Genomic DNA, 16,698 nt, shown 5'->3' with positions numbered 1-16,698 from the left:
TGCAAACTTCAAGCTGGAGATTTGTCGCCCAAGACGGAACGGACTGACCTTGGCCTCCACAACCGGGCGACCCAACAAGCTGCTTCGCTGCCCCGCGATTGCGAAATAAAATCTACCCCGCCAAAATTTTTCCCTCTGGGTGCCCGCCTCACCACCACTCTTTTCCTTGTCGAGCAAGTGCCCCGTGATCTTTTTCTTTTCTTCAGAGGCCCACAGACTAGGGAAATCATCACCTTCATCATGGCAGGCGCTCAAAAGATTGCAATCGTCTCCGTCTACGACAAGACGGGCCTTCTGGACCTTGCCAAGGGCCTGGTGGCTAACAATGTTCGGATCCTCGCCTCTGGCGGCACCTCGCGCATGATTCGCGAGTCTGGATTCCCCGTTGAGTATGCTTCTCTTCCCACCAAACGGCTTCATCGTTCTCAAGAAAGCTTCGTAGCGAGGGCCGGAGGCTAACCGAAATGATAGGGACGTCTCTGCCATCACCAAGGCCCCCGAAATGCTCGGTGGCCGTGTCAAGACGCTCCATCCCTCGGTCCATGCCGGTATTCTCGCACGCGACCTCGAGTCTGACGAAAAAGACCTTGCCGACCAGAACATCAACAAGGTCGACTACGTCGTTTGCAACCTCTATCCTTTCAAAGAGACGGTAGCCAAGGTCAACGTCAGCATCCCCGAGGCCGTCGAGGAGGTCGACATTGGTGGCGTGACTCTGATCCGCGCCGCGGCCAAGAACCACAAGCGTGTCACGATCCTCTCCGACCCCGCCGACTACGCCGGCTTCCTCACGGAGCTGGAGAAGGGCGAGATCACCGACGCCAGCCGCAACCGCTACGCCCTCAAGGCCTTTGAGCACACGGCCGACTACGACACCGCCATCTCCGACTTCTTCCGCAAGGAGTACGCCGGCGCCGGCGACCAGTACCTGCCCCTTCGCTACGGCGCCAACCCTCACCAGAAGCCCGCCGCCGCCTTCACCAGCAGCGGCAAGCTGCCCTTCAAGGCGCTCAGCGGCGCGCCCGGCTACATCAACCTGCTCGACGCCCTCAACGCCTGGCCGCTCGTCAAGGAGCTCAAGGCGGCCACCGGTCAGCCCGCCGCCGCCAGCTTCAAGCACGTCTCGCCGGCCGGCGCCGCCATCGGCCTGCCCCTCAGCGAGGATGAGCGCAAGGTTTACATGGTGACCGACATCCCCGGCATCGAGAGCTCCGGCCTCGCCCAGGCCTACGCCCGCGCTCGCGGCGCCGACCGCATGAGCAGCTTCGGCGACATCATTGCCCTCTCCGACGTGGTCGACGTCCCGACCGCCAGCATCATCTCCAAGGAGGTCTCTGACGGCGTCATCGCCCCCGGCTACGAGGATGCCGCGCTCGAGATCCTCAAGAAGAAGAAGGGCGGCAAGTACCTCGTGCTGCAGATCGACCCGGACTACAACCCCGGCCCGACCGAGACGCGCACCGTCTACGGCATCAACCTGCAGCAGCACCGCAACGACGTCGAGATCTCGGCGGCCAAGAGCTTCAACTCCATCATCACGCCCAAGGACGGCAAGATCCCCGACAATGCCGCGCGCGACCTGGCCATCGCCACCATCACCCTCAAGTACACGCAGAGCAACTCGGTCTGCTACGCCTTCAACGGCCAGGTCATTGGCCTCGGCGCGGGCCAGCAGTCTCGGATCCACTGCACCCGCCTCGCAGGCGACAAGGCCGACAACTGGTGGATGCGCTTCCACCAGCGCGTGCTGGGCATCAAGTGGAAGAAGGGCGCCAAGCGCCCGGACAAGTCCAACGCCATCGATCTGCTCGTGAGCGGCCAGCTCCCCAAGGAGGGTCCGGAGCGCGAGGCCTTTGAGGCCATCTTCGAGGAGGTCCCGGCTGCCTTTACTCAGGAGGAGCGTGAGGCCTGGATGAAGCAGCTGACGGGCGTCTCCGTCTCCAGCGATGCCTTTGTACGTTCAATACCCCTGAGCTGATGTGATGATTGTCCAATGACTAACAACAAGTTTTTCTAGTTCCCCTTTATTGACAACGTCTTCCGTGCTGCCCGCTCGGGTGTCAAGTATATTGCCGCCCCTACTGGTAGCCAGAATGACTCTGCCGTCTTCCAGACTGCCGAGACTCTGGGCATCACTTTTGTCGAGCAGAGCATCCGCCTCTTCCACCACTAATTGGTGCCAGCTACGTGTCAAGCAGACGTTGCGAGGGGAAAAGTTTTACGATGAAAATAGACTACCTAAAATAACAAATGACTGAATGAGAGAGAGAGAGAGAGAGAGAGAAAGAGAGAAATTGGACAAAAGGGCTGGCAGGTCCAAGGTAGCAGATGCCGCTGCCAGCATCACTATCCCAGATGGGACTGGGCGAGCCAACTAAAGCTACATGGATGTAAACAAGAGACCGATTCTCGGCGTAGCTGAGAAAATGATGATTTCCAGTGTTCCTTGCTGTACCGTCCCTGTGATTTTATTGCGCGCTCCATTGGTTGATACCTCGCACAACCACTAGTGGAGGATCTGTCGCCATATTGCCTTGTCGATGTAACAGTATTTTCCACCCTTGGACAGAAAAAGCCGATATGCCAAAGAGAGAAAAAAAAAAAGAAAAAAAAAACGATAGAGAAACCGCTACCGTTTATCAACCTTTATTCCATTCTCTTGAACAAAGAAAGATGCGACCTGGAAGAAACGGAAAATTTGATAGCTCGAGACATGGGGGAGCAAGACGGACGATGCAAGGGAGGCAAAGGAGGGCGGATTGCCCTACAACACTGGATTGCATATAGTCTGTATAGCATTTTTTATTTATTCCATTTCCTTGCATTCAATTGTTTTTTTTTCCAACTTTGCTGTTTTTCATCAGAAAAAAAGTAAGTACCAGTAGCGTTGAGACAAGATGTTTTTCGCCTTTGTCTCCTGTGTGCGTGAAGCGCAGTCAATGACAGAGTTTTATTATCTGACGACATGCTCAGTACGCGTGCCACGCCCCCCTGATCCATGGTACTAATTTATGAGAATATTGGTTATGCATTTCTACTTACCCAGTACACTCTCATCTTGCATAATAGTAGTCCACTGTCCTCGTACTGGTAGCTTTACCAGTAGGCTGTCTCTGTTTGGACAGGGCCGAAAACATCTCACGCAACCATCGGCCTGCATTTCTGTCTTTTTTTTTTCCTTTTTTTTCTTTTCTTTGGCGTGGACAGGCACTGAACTGGTATCAAGTACTCGTAATGAGCCTCGAACAAAAAATCAAAGACGCCACGGCGCAATTGAACCGGTGAAAGGAGTACGGCACCATCGTATTGTTCAATGTTGAGCAGCGCTGCCCAAAACTCTAATTCCGTAACTGCGTCTGGTGCCAGGACCATTGTCGCGTTCATGACAGACCAAAACTCCAAGCATCAGTACAGACCAGGGCTTCATCTCACTCTGGCCAAACTGCCGGATTGACCCTTGGCTTTACTTTAGTACTTATCGTCGGTCCTCTTGCTCCGTGTGAGATGTGGCACGCCTGTAGCCCCGCCGGTCGCTTCCATGGGGGCAACCCCCTGGCTCTCAATGTCTCTGGCTGGTCCCTGATGACATGAGAGCAAACAATTTCGCTTTTTTTGTCCCCCTACTCATTCTTTTTTTTTCTTCTTCTTCTCTCTTTCTTGCTTTTGGCACCTGTCCCTTTCAACGCCACGTTTGGCCGCCCATCTAACATTGTAGTTTGTAAGTTATGTGCAGGCGCACTCGAGCGATTGAACAGAACATATCTCTCTTGTCTCGAAAATTAAAATCACTGGCTTCCTACTCCGTACTTATTAGTGGTGCTTAGGTGGATATAGTACTTGTACAAATATGGTAGTGCCTGGTCTTATGGCCAGGACCCTGGAGGGCTATGCACGTCCTTTGCTGTTTTCGGCGACCCCTCCCCCGTCTGGGCCACGCAAGATCGTCTTTGGTGGCGCACGTTGCCTGAGAGTCGAGATGAGAGGCAGTGGATTTTGGTGACAGTGTCAAAGTGTTTGGTGACAGTTGACAGTATCCAGCGGCGTGGTCCAAACAAGGTGAGACTTTGAGCGGACCAGTTGCACACAAAACTCACATTGACAGGGTCCGACAGAAGGATTTCTCGAGCCTGGTATCGAGTTTGTTGATGCCGTATTGTGTCCAAGCCTGTTCCTATACCAGTACTAATACAAGGAAACACCCATGGTCCGTCCTCTCAACGAAATTCGTTAGCGGTCCTAAGCAATGCAGTCTGATCTACGGAGCGCTCAGGCTCCATACGGTACGTCACTTCCACCCACACGCTCTGGAGAATACTTGTGGTTCCTGGCACAGGGGAGTGTACTAATAAAAGGGGAAGGTCGAGGCCGAGAGAAGAGCCCTGGTATTGTTAACCTGCTAGTGCGTGTCGTGCTGGAATTCCGGCCACTCGTACCTGAGCTAACAATGAAGCAAACCCGCCCATCGCTATTACGCACCCCGCCAGGAGATCTACGGCCTGGTTGGACAACTTTTGCGCATAGTCTCTTCACACTGGCAGTTATTGACAGCAGGTCTGAGAAGTAGTGAAACCGACAACCTGTTTAGCTGTCCACTAGTTAGCTGACTGCCCAAATGGGGGGTTCGCGCTGCCCGTTAAAGGCGCAATGTCTTGGGCCAACCTTTCGAAACTATTATCAGTAAGTATGTGTTTTTTCCTTTGGTGCCCGCAGGGGAAAAAAAAGCAGAGCAGGTATAGGTTTTGTCCTCACCAGAACGGTCAACCGGAATCTCAGCAAACACCCTGGCGATTGTCTCGTCTGTATTTGTACAGAGGAACGCAAATGACGCTTATGAATCCTTTTTGTGTGTACAGATCATCTTCATACCTTTCGGCAAAGATTCCCTCACAACTATGTAAAATAGCTCTACTCTGCTTGGTTCCGGCCCCTACGACTCAGTAATTTCCCCCCCTTTGTTGGCGCAACACTACCGCTAGCATACGGATGAGTAGCTACATAGCTTGCAGGCCTTCGAGTTTCTTTTACATTGTGAGGACAACCTCACTAAGCTTTCTGGCTTCCTTTCCTCTTCTCTTCTCTTCTCTCCTAGACATCGAAATTCATTCAATCAAAAAGCACCACAGATCCCCGGCGATGACCATTGCGATCAACTCAAAGAGAAGCCCAATCTGAAACGACCACTGGCACTTATTCAAGCACAAACTACGACGACGACAGCTCCGATGCATGCAAGTCAAACAAGAAACGCAGAAAAGAGGATCATTCACACCTAGTCATTCCCTCTCTCTTGGCGCCACGCCGCCAAGGTAGCTCAGCCTCAGAATCCAGTCGCCCACTATCCCCGACGACAAACCTTGCTGCCAGACGACGCTGCATTACTTTCCCCAACAAAGCCCTTTTTCCTGTTCGAGTCAAGCCCTCCCCTTCCGCCCCCCCCCCCCCCCTGGCTCCTGCAAAATGAGCCCGGCGACGTTGGCAGTAAAACCCATGCACCCGCCAGCATTCGAGACGATCCCGGAGCTCGCCCCGGTCCTCGAGTATGCCAGCGGCGGCGCTAACACGACCGATAATTACAACTCCCCTACATTCTCCTTTCCCGAAAGCAAGCCTTTGTCGTTGTCGTTGTCGTTGTCATCGTCGTCGTCCTCACATACCAAAACTCCAAAACGCGTCGAAAGCATATCCCTCGGTAGACGCATTTCCAGGCGTTTATCCGCAGGGTCGTCGTCGTCGTCAACGTCTTCGTCGTCGTCGATTACACTCGCCCGGTCACAGCTTCCGCCGCTCAACACCACGCTGCCGATCCCCATTGCGGCGTATCCCATGTACTCGGGCCTGCAGACAGCGCCCAGCAACACCGGCGGCATGCCCAACACCACAACCACCGTGACCACGGCCATGAGCCGTCGAGGGCAGCACGAGACAAGGTCTCTGAACCGCCCACGCAAGATTTCCACATCGTATGAGCGCGCCGGCTCGTCAGCGTCTGCAAGATCACCGTATGAAGTGCACCAGCAACGGCGATACCAGCAGCAGCAGCAATACCACCAACAACAACAACAGCAGTACATTGCCCCGTACCAGTCACCGACGTCCGGGTCGCCAGTGTCCCTGATGCCAAGGATCGAGCAAAGGCTCTCGCCCGAGCCCGATGAGCTCTTTGGCACGCTGCCGGGCGAGGTGCTCGAGGTCGTTCTCGAGTGGCTCAAGGAGCTGCACCTCGACCCGGAGAGCACCAGCTGCGCGACGTGCTGGGCGCGCGACCTGTGCAGCCTGAGCCTCGCCTCGCGCAAGTGGTCCGAGGTCGCCCGCCTGTCGCTGTACCAGGACGTGCACATCATCGGCGAGGACTCGGCCGCGCACCGCAAGCGGTTCAAGCTCGCCCAGGGCTGCCGCATGACGCTGCTGCGGCGCACGCTGCGCGCCAACGGCCGCCTCGCCGCCGCGGTCCGGTCGCTCCGCGTGCCCGCGCCCGTCGGCGAGAGCCGCGACGCGGCGACAACACGGAGCAAGGCGCTCGGCGGCCTGTCGCCCAAGGAGGCCTACGAGAACCGCGTGGCCGCGCTCATCATGGCCTGCCCGAACCTGGAGGTCCTCGCGGGTCCCGTCGCCACGTATAATCACAACACGTTTAGCCGCATCACACACGCGCTCTCGACGCGGAAAAATCTCAAGACCATGAACTGGCACATCGAGGCGAGCGAGCCGGCCGCCGCCGCCGCCTCATATAGCGGCGGGGGCCGAGCCGGCTCCTCACACGACCTCGCCCGGCCCGGATCCGCATCGCGAGGTGCCGCCGCGCTCGCCTCCTCCATGCTGCCGCCGCCGCCGCTCAACGCCGCCCAGGAGACCACCTTCCTGGGCCACCACCGGGGGTGGGCGTCGCTCGCGAGCCTCTCGGTGCACTGCCAGCCGGGCGCCTCGCTCGCGCCGGCCACGCTGCTCCAGCGGGCGCTGACGTGCCTGCCGGCGCTGCAGCACCTGCACCTGAGCCGGGTGCCGGCCGACGCCTTTGGCGACGCGACGCTGCTGTCGCTCCCGCCGCTGCGCTCCCTCACGCTCGCGCACACGCCCGGCGTCACCGCCGCCGGCCTGTCCGCCTTTGCCACGCGGCCCAACAGCCACGGCCTGCGCAGCCTGCAGCTGCGGCACGCGCCCCTGACGTCGCTGCCGGCCCTCGCCCGCCTGCTGTCCCACCTGCCCAGCCTCGCCTCCCTGGCCCTCGTCCAGGACTTTGCGCCGCTCATGCCCAGCGACGGCGACGCCTTTGCGCTCTGGATGATGCCGTACCTCGCCAGCCGCACCCTCGTCCGGCTGCACTGGGACATTGTGGCGCGTCACGGCCACGGCCACGGCCGCGGTGTCAGCGACGCAGACGACATCCTGGCGCGCAGCATCGAGGCCGGCGGCTTCCCCGCGCTGCGGACGCTGCGCGCCCCGAGCGACCCCGACGGCATCTTCCAGCAGCTGTGCCGGCCGCTCGAGGCCATCGCCACCTCGGCGGACCGCATCTGGGCCAACGGCGGGCGCTGCGGCAGCAGCCACGGCCGCGCGGCCAGCATCAGCAGCAGCAGCCTCGTGTCGCCCACGCTGAGCGGTTTCGGCGGCGGTTTCGGCGGCCTGCCCAAGTCGGCCACGGCGGCGTCCCTACCGACCGGGAGCTCGTTCGCGGCCCCGCTGCCCCACGGCACCGATCTCCGCGCCGCTCGTATCGCGGCCCAGGCCCGCCTGGACGACGCGCGGCCGCGCTTTCGCTTCCAGGTCAAGGTCCTCTCCGAGGAGGGTCTCCTGGTCGACGACTTTGGCCTGGGCGGCTACGTCGGCACCGTCGGCAGCCCCATCGACTACTGGCTGCGCCCCGACGTGGGTTCCTGCGACGAGCGGGGCGGCCTCGTCGACGTCCCCGATCTCGCGAGCCCCGGCGGCGAAGCCCTCGTCGACGACGATTACTACGATGACGACAACAGCGCCAACAGCGCCAGCAACGGTGCCAGCGTCACGGGCTGTACCGGCGGCTGGAACTGGCGCGAGGGCGTCGTCGTCGCCGACAGGAAGGAAAAGGAAAGGTGGTGGCACACCGAGCGCGGACGGTGGGTTCGACCACGACTCGACTACTAATAATAATTTAAAGAGGCAGGCAGGTATAAGGAAGGGGCCCGCGCCTCGCATATCGAGGCTGACGACGACGAAAGAGATTAAAAAAAAAAAGAAAAGAAGGTTACATAAAAATGTACCCGCAGAGCTATACGAATTCTGCCCTTTGGTGTGTGGAGCGAGAAAAAAAATGCATGACGCATATTTCCTATTTATCATCCTTATTGGCCAATTCGCACAAGATACCATTACTGTTTGTTAGTTTATTCTGTAATATATATACTATGTCTCATAATACTAGACAGCACTAGTGGCTGTCCTTTCATCATCCAGTCTTGCTTTCGCATATGTGTCAGGAACCAAATTGTTATGAGTGGGGAGCAAATATCAAGAGTTTCGACCAAAAAAAAATATTGTGTTTAATGATTTACACTATAAACTATGCTCAGCCGTGTCGGTTGTTAGTCCCCTATATGTATGCTATGCTCTATATTCCAAGAGAGGAAAGAAAGAAAACCAGGAATATGTCCAAGATTGTAGATTAGAAAAAAAAAATAGCCAAAAAAAAAACATTCAATCGCCATCGATTAGAAAAAGAAGCCTTTCTTCTTTGTAGGCTTCTTATTCTTACCCTTCTCTTTCCCCTTGGTCTTCTCCTCCTTTGCTCCCGCGAGGATATCGTCAAAAGTAGCCCCAGAGTTGGCAGCTTCCGTGGTGGCTGTGCCGGTTCCTGGAGTGCTCATGCCAGCCAGGTGGGATCCCGAAACGCTCCGTCTCCCCATGAGGGCGCTTTGGGGGCGTGGGCCAAGTGAGCTACTTCTTTGGTGTGGGCCAAATACGCTGGCCGGCGGGTCCATCGCGAGAGGCTCTAGGCCGATGGCAATGCTCGACCGGAATGCACTGTTTGCACGAGGACGACCTGGCGACAGATTGCGCGGGTGGGCAGCCAGGGGAGGTGCCCCCAGAGGCGGCGACGGTGTACTGGGACCAACCGCTGGAGTTGAGCCTCCGAGCATGCCGTCGCCGGTCTCAAAAATCGCTCGTGGCGGTTGAAGGGGAGACATGATCGGCTCTGGAGGTGGTGGCTGATCAGCTCCGTCCAAACCCTCCCATTGTTGAGCTGCAAGCCAACAATGGCTGCGATGGTATGTGGCTTCGACACTATACATGACCGCGTCGGCGGAAAGCTCGACCACGCCGCCGCCACCGGCTACTTCGTACCACATCTTGCGCACCTGGCCGTCTTCCGCCCACGGCGGTTGTCCCATAGGAGGCTGGCACAAGAAGTATTCAGTTCCCTCGGTATGCTTGAGGCCAGGTGCATCGATAACGAGCATAGGGAGTGACTGGAGAACGACATAGAGGAAAATCCAATAACCGATTCGTTGATCAACAATGTCCTGCTTCATCTTGCCCTTGGCCTCTCGGCTCTCAAATTCTTTAAATTGATCCAGAAACGGAAGCTTGATGGCGTTGGTATCGTAATTGTAGGCCTTATTCAGAATGAGTAGTAGCTCGTGCTCTTTCAGTTTCTTATCAAACTTGGCTTGATCCTTGGCAGACAGGTTGGAGTATGTCTCATGGATCGCCTGAACCGTTGGTAGCTGAGGCAAGTCAAACGGAATTGGGGGCAGGACAGGCGGTCTTGAACGGTCGTATTCAGACATAATGTTCCGAATGGCCGATCTTGTTATCTTGTCTGGATCAGATGACAGCTCCGGCGCATGATCGATGACCCTGGACGTCAAGTCGGTTCTATCCACTAGCAGGTCGTACAAAGCACACATGTCGGAGTATAGCATTTTTAATACTAGTCGGTTCAGTCCACTTTCCATGAAAGGGTTCTTTTTGCTGCTAGCTTTAGGAGGCCAGCTACCGAAAGTAGACTTGTAATAACTGAGCATGAATGATCGCATCCTGGTAAACGAATTTCGCCAAACTTTGAATCGAATGCTCCTCATTTCGGCGATGGAAGTAGAGTTCGCAATGCCGGCAAAGATGGATGGGAATTCGAATTGCTCGAGGTAGTCGTTAACGTTGTGCTGTCGATTTACCAGGTCAATATGTGCGCGTTCGAGACGTTGTCGGGTGCGCGGAGAAATTTTATCAAACAGGGGAAGGCGGAGGTCGATGATAGCAGAGTATTTGCCAGCGGCGTGAGCAAACGCTTCATTGTACAGCTCAATGCTTCTCATGCGTTCACCCAGAATGAGAGCTTCCACAGTCTTTTCACGACTATGTCGACAATCAGACAGCCCCAGGTGATCGCAATAGAAGCCGAAACTCATGTCGACAGCATTGCCGAATCTTGTACCGTCCATTCCGGTGAAGCCGTACTCTTCCAACAGGTTTGCGATTTCCAAAAGGCCCGTAAATACAGTTGGCCGTGACTTGGTACCGACCAGGGGTTGGCCAGTGAGAAACGCAAACAAATTGCGAATAGCAATCAGGCGGTCGAGTTCGCTGTCGCCACCTTGCCCAGGTGCGACTAGGTGTGTTGAAGCCGAAGGGCGTGCGACTGGCAGATAAAGCTTAAGCTCATCAGAAAAGTCTTCGAATTGACCTGCTGGTGACGAATGCAGGCGATCAGCATCCTCAACAGATAAGCTGTCTCTGCCACCAAAGCTCCTAGAACGAGGATGACCTAGCTCCGAGCCCGGCTCCGAAGCTAGCAGCTCATTGAAGAGATATGATGAACTGATAGAGAACTCGGGGACTTTAAAGCTAGGCCCGCAGCCACTACTTCTGGGATAGAGGTACACGAGCACATCTCCATTCTCATTCCACAGTTCAGGCACCTAGCAGGCCGATATTAGTTAGCCTGATGACGCATCTCGGCCTTCAAATATGACATTACCTTTTCTCCGTTTCTTAGGAACGAGGGATTGTATTCGGAGATGTTTTCTTCGGTCATGATCCAAGCTTGCATCTTTGCATTCGATGACGAGACCTCGACGGAATTTGATCGTGATCGGCCACCAGGCATCCAACTCTTACGAAGGCGGCCTCGGTTTGGGCTTTGATTTGCGCCCATCGGCGACACGCCACGCGAAGGCGGTCGTGGGACAGGAGGCGGTGGCATGGAGGGCGGCGCGCCAATGTCGGTGACTGAAAGCGTGGGATGCGACGATACGCTTCGGCCGCGCGATTCAGGCAGGGGCATAGTTGAACTGGATCTAACCCCAGGCAAGGGAATCGATGGACCAGGCTGATGCGAGTTGGCACGAGGTCTGCTAGGGGTATCCGAGTTCTTTCGCAACTTCCGTGGGCCGGTTAGATCTCGGGGACTGTGATCGGTAGAGCCATCTTGGGAGGGAGGGCTCTCAGGAAGAGCTTCTTCTAGGGACGAGAGCTGCGGTTCAGAGCTGGATTGTGCAATAAAGCCTGTAGCGTTGCCTAGTTGAGGCTGCTCTCCAATACCCAGCGCACTATGGGGAATATCGGTTTGAAGAATAGGCATGGTGGCGCTCTGTGCCAGCCAACCTTGCGAGGGCGGCATGCTGCTGTTGGTAAGAAGAAACTCGCCTCCATGAAGAGAAGGAGTTGAGGAGAGGCGTCTTTCGGAGTCATCGGAGACAGTAATATCAGTAGGAGCTGCGGGAGGCGAGATCTTCGATTCGTACTCCTTGTAAGGCGGAGGAGGCGTATTAGTGGGTGAGTCTTTGGCGGGCTCAGAGAGAGCTACCGGTTTCCGTCGAATGCTGGCCGAGGCCAGATCTGTGGCTGACGAAGGTGTGAGCATGGGCAGTAAGGAAGAGAGGCGAGAGCCCCATTTTCGTGATCTGTTATTGGTAGCTTGTCCGGGTGGTGGCGGCGGTAACGGTTTGTTGGGAAGGTCGTAAATGAAGCCAGGTTTTGCAGCATGGCTCGTTCGTCTAGGCGAGCCCGTATTGTGAAGGCTGAAGAAGTCGTAGCTGAGTTTACGGCGAATTGGTGATTTCGCAAGAGTTTCGAATTCGGCGGGCGAGGGAGATAGTTGTTGATTCGCGGCGGGAGAAAGAGAGATGGAAGAAGAAGAAGAAGAAGAAGAATGGAGCGCATCTGCTCGCCATAACTTACTTGAGGTCATGATGAGCGACTATGACCAAGCCTCTGCTCTGCAAGAAAGCATGTAGCAAAAAGGCTCAAGCAAAATGACAGGTTGTGAAGAGTGAAGAAATGCGAAGCGAGCAAGATTGCCTAAAAGGAAAAAAGAAGCATTGGAAATAAGTCAGACACGGAGCATTATTGGCGGCAGTAATAGAGAGGGGGGGCAGTGCTTGGCTGGGTTGATCGACAGGCATGCGACTCCCAAGAATGCTGCGCTTGACTACCAAACCATAGGCCTAACTAGCGCCAAGGCAGGTCCAGGTCAAGGACGCAAAAGCAAGGTCGGTAACCGAGGACGGGACAATTGGACGGGCCAAATCGCGCCGCGTGGCAAAAGGGCCAAGAAGCACACGAAGAGCTGGCCGTCACACGAGGAGCGTATACCGGTACACGGGACAACCTCGTCTAGAGAGCATTGGCACCGCCTGGACCGCCAGCGCGGGAAACGGAAAGCCGGCAAGTAAAAGGGCAGGGGGGAGGGGAGGGGATGGCGTACTCACTACACAAAGTGAGTCGAGTAAGTAGAATGCCTTTTGCGTTGGGCCTCGTACTTGGCGCAGGTCCAGACGGATCTCCGGCAGACTGGTCGGCGGTTGGAGACTCTGGTAGTGGGGACGCGATGACGTCTGGCGGTAGGTAGGGAGACGAAGAGAAAGTAGAAGAGCGAGAAAGAGGGATGGAGGGAGAGTCGAGTGTCTGAGGGGCCAACGGGAATGCAGGGGGAGATAAAAAAACCGATGAAGCAAATGGAAAAAGAAACGAAGCACAAGAGATGAGAGAATATGTAGGAGGCAAGGATCGCTGCGAGGTGGCGGGTTTCTTCTTTTTTTTTTTGCCCTCTCAATCACATTTGTTCCGTTTCGTTTGCTGCTGCCAGCTGGCAGAGGTGTTTGGGTAGTGAGGGTTGCCAGCTGGCGGCCGCGCGGAGACTGCTGCAAAGGGCCTTTTGCTCTCTCAGTCAGCCCTGATCAGCCGCAGAAAAACCTGGAATAAGCCTCATTTTGCTGCAAGAAGCCGCGACACCAATACAAGTCGGGAATAGAGAGCTTCCAGGGCCGTCTGCTGGGGTCGTTTCCCCTGGAACCTTGCTGTGCCTGTCTCTGGGCCGTTTTCTCACTACTGGGGATGCCAGACCGCTCATCATCGCCCTCTCCTGACCATTGTACTCAGCATACGGAGTACTGGGAAACTACTTAACTACGGAGTACCGGTAGGGCCCTGCCATTTCCACCTTTGCGCAGGGAATCAATCTTGTTTCTCTAGAAAACCCCTGGCTATTGCACCGCTTTCTATAACTACTAATAAGTACTCACCGGATCCTCTACTTAGGTCTCTTATTACCATTTCTCCCAAGACTACTGATACTCCGTAAGCCTGCGACACCTGCGACAGAGATGTTCCTCCCTCGGAACGCCACCTTGATAAGTACGGATACTGGTGCTGGTACCGGCGTACCGGGCAGCAGAGAGTCACGACAAGGGCAGTCCCGGCGGAAATGACTTTGTTTCAAAGTTACGCCAAATAGCCCAGCGCGCCCTGAAAGGAGAAACCTTGCCGCTCTTTTGTTCAATTTTGACTGAGTCCTTTTCTTTTGTTTTCCCAGTCACACGAGTCTCACCAGTCTCCTGCCAGCGAGCACGTGTGGCCTTGTTGGGGCCTTGCGCTCCATACCAGTTGCTCCCTCATTATGCCACCGCGGACTCGAGGTCGCACCATATATAGCCTGCGCAGGCACGCAAAAAGGGTCCAGAAGCCCCTCGATGCGACGTCACTCTGGCCTGCCAGGCACGCGCGCCCACATGGTGCATACACGGGGTCCCCATCCGCAGTCCGACAAGAGGATAAAAAAAGAAGCACTGCTTGTGGGCGCAGCTCCAGAAAACTGGGCGGGCGCAAGCGTCCAACGGTGGATGCTGACGAGCGTGGCGACGGGCAGACCTGAAGGGGGAGACCGCCCCTGTCATGGGGCCTCGCCGTCTTGTCGAAACTCATAGGCCTTCCGGCTCAGTTGTGCGTGCGGGTAAGAAACGATACTGCCTCGTGTGTCATTGTTTACTCTGAAAGACCAAGTAACCTGTTGACAGTGTCCACGACAAGGCGCCTAGGAATTTTAGCATTTTAGACTTTGAGGCTGCGTGACTGTTGCCCCGCAGCCATCCCAAACAGGTATGCGCTTATTTTGGATATAACATCGTCATCGCCTCACTGAATTTCTGTCCACAGTAATTTGTACACGTGGAACCCTCCACATACTCTCTCATTTCCCTTCTCAGCGATGGCTGCTCACTAGACGCCTACGCTGTACAGACCCAGTTTGCACAACGGGCGCAGTGGCGCAGTACCTGTTTTCAAGAGGACGGATAGCGTGTAAAAGGCAAAGAAGGACGCTATACACTCCTTTCACGCAAAGGACTCCGTACAAGCCGCGTATTTACTCCCCTGCCTGTGTTTGTGGGGTTGCCGACAGCGGTTCGCTGGAGTGAGGGCTCGTTGCGACCATGGAACATGGTTGCATATTTACTACTCGTTGCCAAAGAGAAAAAAAAAATAAGAAAAAAAGCCCCTGAAAGATCAAGCATGGCGGACAGGATTGCAAGTTGCTGTGCGAATTTAATCAATTGCGTCACTAGTAGACTAGTTGGCCTTTGCACTGGCAAGCGTAGAACGCGCGCGCTTCTGACTTGATTCATCTTCCGAACTAATGATTGTACTAATAAATGATTCCAAACCACTAGGATAAAGAAGACATGTTTAAAATTGAGGCGTAACCAGGGTCAAAGATCTTTTTTATTCTTCTTTGCTTTCAATTTGTGTCGCAGCACCGGCATTTTTCAAGGCTCCCTGTCCAACCCTTGCCGCCAGGCGATAAATATCGACATGACCATCTCCGAGATAGGGCTGCTGCGACTCAAACCGAGCGCGTCACTTGAGGACCCTCAAATTCGGAAACGTCTGGCGGATATCAGGGCTCATCTAAGCAGCTTCACGGGCCACCAATTCTCCTACTTTTCGCAGGTCAAAGAGCCGTGCCTTTTGTTCCTTTTGGGCCAGTGGGAGTCGCTCGAGTCGCACTACAAAGGCATGCATGGCTCCGACGAATGGAAGCAGGGCGTCATGGAAATGTCAAGCTACTTTGACTTCCAGTGGATGGCCCATTACGACTTTCGGCTCGACGGTCTGAAGCCCGCCGATGCCAGCGTTCTGGAAGTGCATCGGTTCCTGATGAAGACGGGTTCGCGGGAGGCGTTTGAAGCGCAACTGGGGGTCGTCTCAGGAAGCGCTGCCGGAGAGGATGGTCAAGTTGTCAGCGGATGGAAGGTGGATGCTAAAGAGGACAATGAAGAATACGCGGTGGTTTTGGTAGTAGACGGTGCTCAACAGAGGTCGGCTCTGAGCGAGCGCTACGATGGGCTGGCGCAGTTTGCAGAGAGCGCAGATAGACACTTGATTCACAGATTCATCTAGCTGTACGTCGACTGGATTTGAATTCCCATGAAAATATACACACACTATTTGAACAGAAGATTCTAGATCATATCAATCAAGAGCTGCCTTGTCTCTGCGACTCTATACAGCCTGTGACGAGCCAACAGGCTGAACATGGTCCATCTACCCCCATCACTTTTGAAGCTTCGATGGTAATCTGGGGTCAAACTGTATTTCAAACCATCTTGCCATTACCGCACCCGTTTAGTAGCTTGTCCGAAAACTTTCGCACAGCCCCACGTCATGTTGAACTTGATCGTGAACTTTGGCGTGAACTAGCTCTTACCAAATTCACCAGGCTTATTGCGGCGCGTGTTCCTTCGGACTTGGACATGTCCGATGACCGAAGTGCGATAAAGGTATATATATAAAAAAGAAAGAAAGGATATCATCACCGACCTTTTTTTTTAACCCTTTACCCTGCATCTCGTTTCTTGCATCCAAATCTACTCGTCACTCAAATCACTCGACAATGTTTGATCACGTCGCCTTGTCAGTCCCACAGGACAAGTACCCTGCAGTCGTCGATTTTTACGTCGCCGCACTCGCACCGCTGGGCTACGAAAAGCTCGTCTCCATGTTTGACGGCAAGCTCGTGGCGCTGGGGGACAAGAACAGCCCGGCGGCGAACAAGGCCGACTTTTGGCTGTCAGGCATGGCCGAATCCGTGGTGCAAAAGAATTATGCCCACTGGGCTTTCGCGGCAGATGGTGAGCACAATGGGCACCGGTGACATCATCCGGCCCGCCTCACGTCTCGAAAACCGTCATTCTCCTTTTCATACTCTCTTTTTTCCCTTGCACCCTGTGTTTTTATTTTTCGCTCTACTACTAACCGACATTTCGACGTAGATCACGACAAGGTCGACGCCTTCTTCGCAAAGGCTCTGGCGGCAGGCGGCCAGGACAACGGAGCGCCGGGTCCTCGCCCGCAGTTTGGCCCCCACTACTATGCGGCGTTCGTGATCGACCCCATGGGCAACAATGTCGAGGTTGTGTGCCGCAAAGAGTAGGTAGGTAAGTAGGGGCT

General features: G+C 55.1%; 5 protein-coding genes across 5 annotated transcripts; 4 read left to right on the top strand and 1 right to left on the bottom strand.

Moving 5' to 3' along the window:
* Nucleotides 1-240: 240 nt before the first annotated feature.
* V2A60_007799 (cytidine deaminase-like protein) lies at nt 241-2,173 on the top strand (the record flags this gene model as incomplete). Its single annotated transcript, XM_083259081.1, has 3 exons — nt 241-389; nt 472-1,954; nt 2,018-2,173. 3 exons carry the CDS (start codon nt 241-243, stop codon nt 2,171-2,173), a joined length of 1,788 nt encoding a protein of 595 aa, XP_083115207.1.
* A 3,284-nt stretch (nt 2,174-5,457) lies between these two features.
* V2A60_007798 (uncharacterized protein) lies at nt 5,458-8,118 on the top strand (the record flags this gene model as incomplete). The annotated part of the gene is made up of 1 exon (XM_083259080.1): nt 5,458-8,118. The coding sequence occupies one exon, from the start codon at nt 5,458-5,460 to the stop codon at nt 8,116-8,118; it is 2,661 nt and encodes an 886-aa protein (XP_083115206.1).
* A 563-nt stretch (nt 8,119-8,681) lies between these two features.
* V2A60_007797 (uncharacterized protein) lies at nt 8,682-11,836 on the bottom strand (the record flags this gene model as incomplete). Its single annotated transcript, XM_083259079.1, has 2 exons — nt 8,682-10,892; nt 10,952-11,836. The coding sequence occupies 2 exons, from the start codon at nt 11,834-11,836 to the stop codon at nt 8,682-8,684; spliced, it is 3,096 nt and encodes a 1,031-aa protein (XP_083115205.1).
* A 3,224-nt stretch (nt 11,837-15,060) lies between these two features.
* V2A60_007796 (uncharacterized protein) lies at nt 15,061-15,648 on the top strand (the record flags this gene model as incomplete). The annotated part of the gene is made up of 1 exon (XM_083259078.1): nt 15,061-15,648. The coding sequence occupies one exon, from the start codon at nt 15,061-15,063 to the stop codon at nt 15,646-15,648; it is 588 nt and encodes a 195-aa protein (XP_083115204.1).
* A 493-nt stretch (nt 15,649-16,141) lies between these two features.
* On the top strand, nt 16,142-16,681 carry V2A60_007795 (VOC family protein; the record flags this gene model as incomplete). Its single annotated transcript, XM_083259077.1, has 2 exons — nt 16,142-16,379; nt 16,521-16,681. 2 exons carry the CDS (start codon nt 16,142-16,144, stop codon nt 16,679-16,681), a joined length of 399 nt encoding a protein of 132 aa, XP_083115203.1.
* Nucleotides 16,682-16,698: the final 17 nt, after the last annotated feature.

The sequence above is a fragment of the Cordyceps javanica genome, chromosome 5, assembly GCF_051103115.1.
Source record: "Cordyceps javanica chromosome 5, complete sequence".
NCBI lineage: Eukaryota > Fungi > Ascomycota > Sordariomycetes > Hypocreales > Cordycipitaceae > Cordyceps > Cordyceps javanica.
Note: the sequence above shows the minus strand (reverse complement) of the source record. Positions and strands in the feature narration are given on the sequence as shown.